The sequence below is a fragment of the Sinocyclocheilus anshuiensis genome, unplaced genomic scaffold (genome assembly GCF_001515605.1).
Source record: "Sinocyclocheilus anshuiensis isolate Anshui unplaced genomic scaffold, SAMN03320099.WGS_v1.1 scaffold123, whole genome shotgun sequence".
Taxonomy (NCBI): domain Eukaryota; kingdom Metazoa; phylum Chordata; class Actinopteri; order Cypriniformes; family Cyprinidae; genus Sinocyclocheilus; species Sinocyclocheilus anshuiensis.
The window spans coordinates 434,885-445,479 of NW_015552536.1; the positions used below are offsets into that span (position 1 = coordinate 434,885).

General features: G+C 38.9%; 1 protein-coding gene across 2 annotated transcripts in view; it reads left to right on the forward strand.

Annotated features, from left to right (window-relative positions):
- LOC107663782 (E3 ubiquitin-protein ligase Praja-2-like) overlaps positions 1-6,026 on the forward strand; it is a 17,840-nt gene extending 11,814 nt beyond the window's left edge. For both annotated transcript variants that reach the window (XM_016454111.1, XM_016454112.1), the window contains exons 8-9: positions 2,706-2,821; positions 5,126-6,026. In XM_016454111.1, the coding sequence (XP_016309597.1) occupies positions 2,706-2,821; positions 5,126-5,245 (236 nt within the window). In that variant the 3' untranslated portion in view covers positions 5,246-6,026. The remainder of the gene's footprint in view (positions 1-2,705; positions 2,822-5,125) is intronic.
- The last annotated feature ends 4,569 nt before the right edge of the window (positions 6,027-10,595 follow it).

Consider the following 10,595-nt stretch of genomic DNA (forward strand, 5'->3'; position numbering starts at 1 on the left):
TGGTGTAATTACTAAATTTCCGTGTCAATCCATGTTAATTTTTACCGCGAATAATGCGCTGCCACTTTAATTCAGTGCGTGCAGCACAGCAGAAATAGATTCCGTGTGGAAACGATCGCAGCATGACTGCTGCTCCTGGAGCGCACTGCCGGACCACAATCACGTGCAGTGTGAATGCTCTGATCCATTAACAAGGGCGCGGAAAAAATACGCACCACAGACGGAGTGTGTGAACCTGGTGTTACGTTTGTATGCCTGCACAGTCTGTTCTGTTCTCGTGCTCCATTTAGGCGTGCTGCATTCTGACAGACAAATCCAAATTAAACTACGCCAGAGCGCGTACACTCCTCACGCACCGGATGCCGTGCGCGCGCTCAAGGCAGTTGGACATAGTGGTGTATTAGAGGTAAAAAATTATATAAATACTGTTCGGTTTCTCGCACAAACCGATCGTTTTGTGTCTCAGGCCATCAATGTGTCGTCACGAACCGCAGGGTTTAATTTGGATTTGTCTGTGCATGTTTTTTTTACTCTCATAGAATTTGTTACCATTGCCATGCATTATACGACTGATAGACTGCAACAGTTGGAGTTAAAAATGATCATTTGTGTTCTACTGAAGAAACAAAGTCACCTACATCTTGGTTCCCCTGGGGGTAAGCAGATAAACATAAAATTTTCATTTTTGGGTGAACTATCCCTTTAATCTCACATTTTTCTGAAATTAATCACGATTATTCCCACCTAACATTAAAGTTTTTAAATATTAAAAATAAATTTACATTTTTTTTTAAATTTCACATTCAATCTTCAAATTAATGTAGAAACAACTTAAAGACAGTATATTTTAAACAAATTTTGTGACTGAAAGCGAGTATCACTGATACCAATAATACTGATGTCTAGGATTTTTCCCCCCCTAATATTTAACCATTGGATATAGCTATTCAACATTGCAGTATTATTGAGGGATTATTGAGATTATTTAGAGAGTGCTGGGCTGCTCCAGAACAGTTTTGTAAACCACTACATGTTCTTAAATGTGACTCAAATATAACAAATACTTACATGCATGCACAGTTTTAAGGCAGCTTTAATCAACTTTTTAGTAACTTACTTAACTGATGACATAACTTTGGCATTGCATGCTCGTAGTTTCATTTGTGCTTTAATATGAAATTATATACAGCGCACACCACTGCATTTGAATGTGCAGTTATAGAGCACTCTGAAGCTCCTCATCACCTGTACCTTTTCCATGCTCCTTTGACTCGCGCCTGGCGCTGAGGTGAAGTTGCAGTGCGCGTCTGAAAGGTCTCTCGTTTGATGTGATGGTAAAGACGTTCTGCGTCTAAATAAACGCAATTCTTGTCAAGAAAAAGAGACTGAAGCAGCAGTTGTGAGTGGGGTGGCCAACCGTAGCTCCGCTCCTGCGTTAATTGTTAAATATTTTTTACGCGTTAAACTGAATAATTTATAGCATGCGTTAACATAGTGAGTACACCCCTCACATTTGTGTAAATATTTTATTATATCTTTTCATGTGACAACACTGTTATACAAGCTGTACACTCACTACTTTACATTGTAGCAAAGTGTCATTTCTTCAGTGTAAATTTGCTGTACCCTCAAAATAACTCAACACACAGCCATTAATGTCTAAACCGCTGGCCACAAAAGTGAGTACACCCCTAAGTGAAAATGTCCAAATTGGGCCCAAAGTGTCTATTTTGTGTGGCCACCATTATTTTCCAGCACTGCCTTAACCCTCTTGGGCATGGAGTTCACCAGAGCTTCACAGGTTGCCACTGGAGTCCTCTTCCACTTCTCCATGACGACATCACTGAGCTGGTGGATGTTAGAGACCTTGCGCTCCTCCACCTTCCGTTTAGGTCTGGAGACATGCTTGGCCAATCCATCTTCGTGCTGTATCTTGTTTCAACTTCAGAAAGATGTCAATGCACTCCATTTCAAGTCCACTGACGTTAATCTACTCTCCTGTCTGGTTCGTCGGACAAAATGTCAGATTCTGCATTATGATTAGTCAGATCGCCTGTCAATTAAACTCCCGGGGAAGGGTCAATTCCAACACTACATACAGCTTTACATCATAAGTGTTCATAACCGGTCAGAACAGACATTAACTTTTAAGAATACAGCAATTGTATACACTTTACTGTATAACACAGTGAACTGATATTACAGTCAAGAGGGATATTACAGCCTCTATAGGAGTGTTATGAACAGGGTGTGAGTTTACATGATTGTACTATTTACATAATTTGCCTTCCTGTTTCTCACTTTTGGGAAATTGTAGTGTGTGAGACACACTGACAGACATTGAAACCCAAACTCCTCACTTCTAAGTGATTAACTTGAAATACTTTGTGTACTCGTTTTTTAGTGCAATATGAGCACCAGATGAGAAATGTTTTTCACAAAACTCAACACACGGGATGAATGCCAGGAAAATTATGCTCTCACACTAATGCCCACTTCAATTTTATGGCCTGAGTGCATTTGGGGCGATAAATCTGCTTTGGAAAGCATAAAATGACTTCAGTTTCAGCCCTAACGACTGAAATGAATAATTTGATGTGTGCGTGACTGGATCAAGACATGTTTAAATATTTGGTTTGGTGTCATAAGTTCACAAGCTGAACCTTTTGCATGCATTCACATGCACACTCTCTTTGGTTCTGCAGAGCAGGAGCAGTGCTGTGCCATCTGCTGTTGTGAATATGTCAAAGATGAGATTGCAACCCAGCTGCCGTGCCACCACATGTTCCATAAACTCTGTGTCACTCTCTGGCTCAGAAAGGTAATGCTGTTTTTCTTGGAGATTGTGAAAGAGACAAAAAAAAATTTAATAGTTATTTCACCCAAAAATTAACATTCTGTCATCATTTTCCTCCCGTTTTGATTCCGACTTGTTTATTTTTTTAGAACATGAATAAAGAAACTCAATATTCTCTCATTGTTTTTGTGCATCCATTGAAAGTCCATGCAACCAAAACTTTAACGCATTAAAAAAGTCCAAAAAGACTGTATTGTAAAAGTAATCCATATGCATCCAAGACTTTTGAATAGTCATTATCATTTTATATAATGAAGAGATTTAATTGAGGTATTTCTATTAACCTTTAAGTATATAATTTATTTATCTACACATAAATTGAGCTCATCAGATATGGTGAACATGGAAGCTTAATGCACGACACAAATGCATGTCAGGCAAGCACGTTTGAGCTTTCGATGTCCATATATGGCTGCGTTTACACTTGGCATTAACATGCGACCTGTATCCGGATGTTGTCCACATACACATTGAAAAGACTAGTGTAAACACGCTTCTGATCGGAATGTTATCCGATCAGCGTGTCCTGGTCCAGAGGTACTCGAGGACGCATTGTGATTGGATCTCAGTGTAATGTAAACGCAATCCAGCCATCGTGTCTGCATTCGCAGGTGGATGTCACGCAAAACCCCGCCCCCTCTCTCGCAAACTGTCAGAAGAAATATGTTTCTTTTTACCGTTTCCACAACGGAATATATCCACCTTATTAATAACTGCAGCCTCCTCATCCTCATTTTTCAGGATTTGTAAAATGTCCCGCGACTGAAACTAGTTTTCAAAAGAAAACCCACCACTTCAGGTCGACTTTGCACCGCAGACTTATTTAAATATTGCACGGGAAATACAGATCCGATCGGTTATCCAGATCGAGAAGTCAGCTGATGTTGCCAAGTGTAAACGCGCCGTGTCCTGATTGACTGATGACCCGATCGGGCTGTTTACACCTGGTCACTTCATGCGTTTTGTCTGATCGGATAGCTATCCGATCGTGAAAAGGCCAGGTGTAAATGCCCTCCGAAACGCATTCGAGACGGATATAAATCCGATTGCTCAAACCACTTCAGGAGGTGGTCTGGGCCGCATTCCAGACGAAACTGGACAAGTGTAAATGCATCTAGCTGTTGAAACCACATATGTAAATTTTACTCCTCCCAAAATGTTAAAATAATAAACGCGTGAGAGCGTGTTATAGGCTATATGACATTATAGTCAGATATGACTGCGCTAATGCAACACGCATCGCTGCGGACGAGTAGCTGAGTATCTCTTCAGCAAGCCGACACGCAAACTGCCGCGAATGAAACAAAGTAATACGCAGACGGTCAACACACAATCATCTTCATTAAAAGTAGTTAGACAAACTTCTCTTTCCAGTGCTGATGCCGCGCGCTGTCCTGTTGCGGTCCTTGATCTTGAAATGAGCTGATAATTAATCAAATGCAGCGCGTATCTTTTGGTTTCATTGACGTGAACTCCGTTAAATTTAAATATAGCGCGAGAATTGAAGATCGGATTTATATCCGTTTTGCGACGACACATTGATGTGGCCAAGTGTAAATGGAAATGTTTGAACAAATCAGATCGATATCCGATCAGCGAAAACGCATGAAATGACCAGGTGTAAACAAGCCCTATGGCTCTGTGCAATATTTTATGTTTACGTGTCTTTATGAAGATTTTGAAGCATCAGAGTTTTGGTTACATGGGGCCAAATTTACTAACAGCTTGTGCCAGCGCAAACCCTATTTTTGCATTAAAAACTACTGTCAGAATTTACTAAAGACACAGGGAAAATTAGCAATGAAAGGGCAGACAGTTATTTTTGTGGCTGACCTTATTGCATTTGCATTTGTAGGAGTTTCCCTTTCAGACACAAAATTTATGGGAGGACACAAAAGCCTGATTTACTAAGATTTGCGGTAGTCAGTTTTACTGGTAATTGCACTATTATTTAACGCCCATTATGGAAATGATCTGCCTGTGTTCTTTAATTCACACGTTCAGTAATCACCCGCAGAACTTTCCACTCCCATCTTCTCATGCTAATTTGCTTTTAGTAAATCTAGCCCATGGACTTCAATGGATGAATGGTAGTCTTTCAGGTTTCATTAAAAAGATCTTAGTTTGTGTTTTCGACAGTCTTATGGGTTTGGAAAAACATGATTGTGAGTAAATGATGACAGAATTTTTTTGTGAACTATTCCTTTAAGAGCAGAAGTTTATAATGACCATTATATGTACCGAATACTGTCTTTTCATGATTTTCAGTCTGGCACATGTCCAGTGTGTCGCCACGTTCTGACCCCGGCAGTGACTGAACCTGCGTCTTTAAATTCTGAACAAGAAACGCCGCCACCCAGTCACAGTGCGTCTGGGGGAACGTGTTGAACGGCAGTCGTACACCCATCAAAACATCCCGCAAAGAAATATTTCAATAATAATAAATCATCAGTCTCACAAAGAAATGGCAAGCAGCGGCCTGAACTAGCATTCAGATTCCATTGAACCTAGTGACTTATGCTGCAATTCATGGCCCAAACGTGGCGAACTAAAACTTATTTTCTAAGAAAATATGAATACATATATATTCACAGGAAGCATATTTATTCATGTTTCAATTAAAATGTTTTTGTACATCCTGGCTAAACATAATTACATGTCTTTAACTTTTCATGTCAAGTTAAACTCCAATGCAATCCCTCAATAAAAGCTCACATTTGGTTCAAGTAATGATTTCTTTGATCAATTCAGAGTGGCTTCCACCCTGAACTCTAGATATCCATTCAAAGGTAATTCAGCCACATTGTAACTTCCAGATTTAAGCGCATGTAGCTGGATATGAATGATAATTGCAGTGCGATATATTTCACTGTGGCTCACAAACATATTTGTATAAATCATCCCAATGATGGCCGCTGAATAGGTAGTTTTCACAAAAGCACCTTCGGGAGCAATATCGTTTCCAGAAGACTGCGTGCGAGAGGCTCACAGTCTGAACTGGAAAATATGATGGTGGGGGACTATAAATATGAAATGGCTTTGTGCCGTTTATTGCTAAGGCAATTGGCATGTATTCAATGTCGTGTTATTTAGAGGCGGCAGCTCGTATCTGTGGAGAAAAGCATCACTGCAGAATAATACTCCGAGAACGGCGCAGGTGTGCAGCCACCCAAATCACGTATTATTGTGGACTCTATTTACTGGAATCTGGCAAACCAAAGATATTATTTATGTATATTTGAAAGACACTGTTAACATGACTCTCAAGATTTTTATATATATATATATAAACCTTCCAGCAGATTTCATTGGCTGAATGATCAGTGAGACAAACCATACTGAACAGCTGTACGCACTTTCCACAAATAGGGTGTCAGTTGGTAAACCAAGTTTAACAATAAAACACAATGGGTCTTATTCACTAATAATTGTGGATTATTCACATTTATATGCACAGGAGAACATCTCACGAAAAATTTCCGCCTAATTCATGTACGGACGTACTCGCATGAATTTGTTCTTAACCTTGTTCTAATGTTAATAAATTTAGAGTATGTGAAATGAGAGACCATGTGCAGTAATTTGCATAAAACACGCCCAACTCTTCTCCATATAAGGGCTTCCTGCACAAGCTTTCCTTTACAGCCTTGTATTTGTCTTGTACTTTATCTATCTGTCTATCTATGTATCGGTCTGTGTATCTATCTATGTAATCTGTCTGTCTGTCTGTCTATCTATCTATCTGTCTATGTATGTATCTGTCTGTCTATCTATGTATCTGTCTGTCTGTCCGTGTATGTATCTGTCTGTCTGTGTGTATGTATCTGTCTCTCTATCTGTCTCTCTGTCTGTCTATCTGTCTGTGTCTCTCTATCTGTCTGTGGCTCCGTCTCTCTATCTGTCGGTGTCTCTGTCTCTCTATCTGTCGGTGTCTCTGTCTGTGTCTCTGCACAGGAGAACATCTCACGAAAAATTTCCGCCTAATTCATGTACGGACGTACTCGCATGAATTTGTTCTTAACCTTGTTCTAATGTTAATAAATTTAGAGTATGTGAAATGAGAGACCATGTGCAGTAATTTGCATAAAACACGCCCAACTCTTCTCCATATAAGGGCTTCCTGCACAAGCTTTCCTTTACAGCCTTGTATTTGTCTTGTACTTTATCTATCTGTCTATCTATGTATCGGTCTGTGTATCTATCTATGTAATCTGTCTGTCTGTCTATCTGTCCGTGTATGTATCTGTCTGTCTGTCTGTGTGTATGTATCTGTCTCTATCTCTGTGTCTCTGTCTGTCTATCTGTCTGTGTCTCTCTATCTGTCTGTGGCTCCGTCTCTCTATCTGTCGGTGTCTCTGTCTCTCTATCTGTCGGTGTCTCTGTCTGTGTCTCCGTCTCTCTGTCTGTGTCTCTCTATCTGTCTGTGTCTCCGTCTCTCTGTCTGTCTGTGTCTCCGTCTCTCTATCGGTCTGTGTCTCCGTCTCTCTATCGGTCTGTGTCTCCGTCTCTCTATCTGTCTGTTCTCTATCTGTCTGTCTGTGTCTCCGTCTCTCTGTCTGTCTGTGTCTCCGTCTCTATCTCTCTGTCTCTCTGTCTGTCTATTGTGTTATGAAAATAACACTTTTTGCTAGAAAATAACTGCACACATTAAATTAAATAGACAGCTCATATAATTTTTAGTTTGACCTCCTGAAGGCTAAGCACTTCTCTTTAAGCACTGTATCCCAGAAAGGCACACAGATAATCATTCAGTTGAGCCTTTCAATGCTCACTTTTAATAATTAATTTCTATCAGCAAATTCAAAGACTCAAAAAACTTTATTGCAAGTGTACAATATAAACAATGAGCAGACAATGTTACAGTTGACTGTCCATCAGAGAGGTGTTACGAGCAAACAGAGATGAAAGAAAACTACATGGAAAACAAGGAATGAAGCCTTCTAAATGTCAACCATTTATCTTTTCAGATTTCCTCTTTCAGCTGGCAGGGGTCAAAATCTCTAAAAGCATTAGTTTGAAAATTAAACGTCCAGTGTTGCTTTTCTACTTTTGTTGATGGATCAATTCAAGACAGTTTGGAGTTGATCATTTCCTGAAACAACAATGCTGTTTTATATTAGGGGATATTTTAAAGCATAAAAAGGCCAAAAGTGCAATCAATATATAAAATTTTTCCATCACAAAATAAATAGTCCAGCACAGGGAAGGAAGAACTGCCCATCTGAATGACAACATAAACTTTTGCTTACTGTTAAATACTTCGAAAATGAAATCAAGTTATGAATGATTTATTAGAGTATCGCTGCTCTAACAAAACAAGCCATTTTTCTGGTGGAAGTTTACATGAACACTATGCGCAAGTCAGATATTGGAAAGGGAATGTAATGTTTACGTGTAACACAAATTTCAATATAACGTGGGACAATACTGGCGTTTGCTTTAATACACTGACAGTAGGAATTATAGTGAATGGTACAAAAAAGCAAAAGATTAAATTGCTAGAATAATATTACAGTATTTCAAACAACGCACTACAGGGATAATTGATTTGACATTAAAAAAAACAAAAAACAAGAGCTCACTTACCAGTATTTTAATTGATGTAAGCTCAGCTTCATCAAAAAAAAAAAAAAATGTTTAAATAAAATAATTTTGATCTGAACTCACTGGTGAATCATGCAAGGATACGAATCCAAACTGTATTATACAGTAGCTTTATGTGTATATTGTCACCAGTTCTGCATGATTGGCGCATGCATTTTATTGCATGTCAAACTCCATTGACTTTTGGTTGCATTAGTGATGGCAACAACGTGAAGAGGGAAAAAAAAAAAAGATCTTGCAGACTAGAAAGAAGCACAGTCAATGCTATGGGACCCTCTTTACATATTCCAAATGTGCAAATATTAGAGCCGTATTGATTCTGGGTCTTCATCGCTGCTATTATAGCTGAAAGTTGATGCATATTCCTGACAGACATCCACATTCTAATATTAGTTTTGCAGTGAAAAAACAAACAAACACCTATAAAATTACATTACTGAATCTACAAAAAAGTATTTACAAAATACAAAAGGAATGCTTTTATAGAGTAAACCTTGAAGAAACCACTATTCCATTTTTGTGCAAATGGAACAACAAATTTATGTGACTCGGGAACAAGAAGTTGCTGGTAAGACATGGTCTGGGCGGCCCGCACAGATGCTCCTGTGGAGCTTGGGTACATAAGCATGTACCCAAAAATGGTAGGAAACAACCTGGGATAGTCTTCTTAATACAAAACGCATTGTCTAACCAAACCTGTAATACTTGTGTAGGTAAATGCATCGATTAGGACTCAAGGGTTGTTTGCATGAGAAAACCTTATCGTAAAATAGCACAAACAGCACAAGAATAAGAACATCACAATCCAAGACAATAGCATAGATACAAATAAACATGCTTGTGACTGGCTTTGGTTGCTGGTTACCCAAAAAAAAGCTGAAATCCCCAACAGGACAAAACACAGTCAGTTTTGGACAGAGCTTTTGATGACGTCTAATATGCTACATGGCAACACTATAAATATAAAGAGATAGTTAACTGAAAAATTAAAATTCTGTCATTATCTACTCATCATCTGTCCAAAATAGTATGATTTTCTTTATTCCAAGGAGATGTTTTTCTAGGCTGCAGAAATTATTCACTATAAATCTGTCCCTCATTGGCACGTCCACATAATTTAAATTTGTTGCATCATATTTGCTTGTAACGTGACAATGAAGAGCATTTTGGCATCACTTGGATCAAAAGTGTTGTCGCACCTTCAAATTACGGATCTAAAGATATACAAACCATAAACGAGAACAGCAACTTGTGTCCTCAGAAGATTTGAAATGTACTGCAAAAATTGTATCGACCACTTCACACGAAAATCGTAAAGCACTGGAAAGTCATGGGGGCGAGTAAATGATGACAGTTGACATTTTTAGAAAATTCCGAACTATCCCTTTAAACATCAAATGGCATGAACCATGAAGAGGTGAGAGGTTGAAGTATTTGGAAGAAATCTGAAGGCTTGTAAACTGTAGACTGATGCAGTGTCCATGTCATTCAACTGGTCCCAAGCAGCCTGGCAGAATCGCTCGGTTTTACATTAAGGCCACCTGATTGTAGTATACCATTTTTGTGATCATAAATTGCACTTGGGTAAATCTATGCATTTGTTCTCACTGCTTGAGTGCCGAAGCGTTGGAATGTCACTCAATGAAAGTCTTAAGGATGTGACATGTTATTTTGTGTGACTGACAGTGACAAACATCTGTAAAAAAACATTTTTCCACAAAAGGTCCTATTACTCCAGTAACATAAAAATGACATAAAATGGCCTGACTATAAAACTCCCCAAACCATCAGGTTTTAGGACTTAAAAAAAAAAGAAAAAAAAAGCAGTATTGTGTTATAGGAACACTCCACTATTTTTGAAAATAGGCTCATTTTCCAACTCCCCTAGAGTTAAACAGTTGAGTTTTACCGTTTTTGAATCCATTCAGCCGATCTCGGGGTCTGGCGGTAGCACTTTTAGCTGTAGCTTAGCATAGATCATTGAATCTGATTAGACCGTTAGCATCTCGCTCAAAAATGACCAAAGAGTTTCGATATTTTTCCTCTTCTGTAGTTACATCGTGTACTAAGACCGACGGAAAATGGGTGCAGCAGGCGCAATGATATTACGCAGCGCCTGAAAATAGTCCCCAGC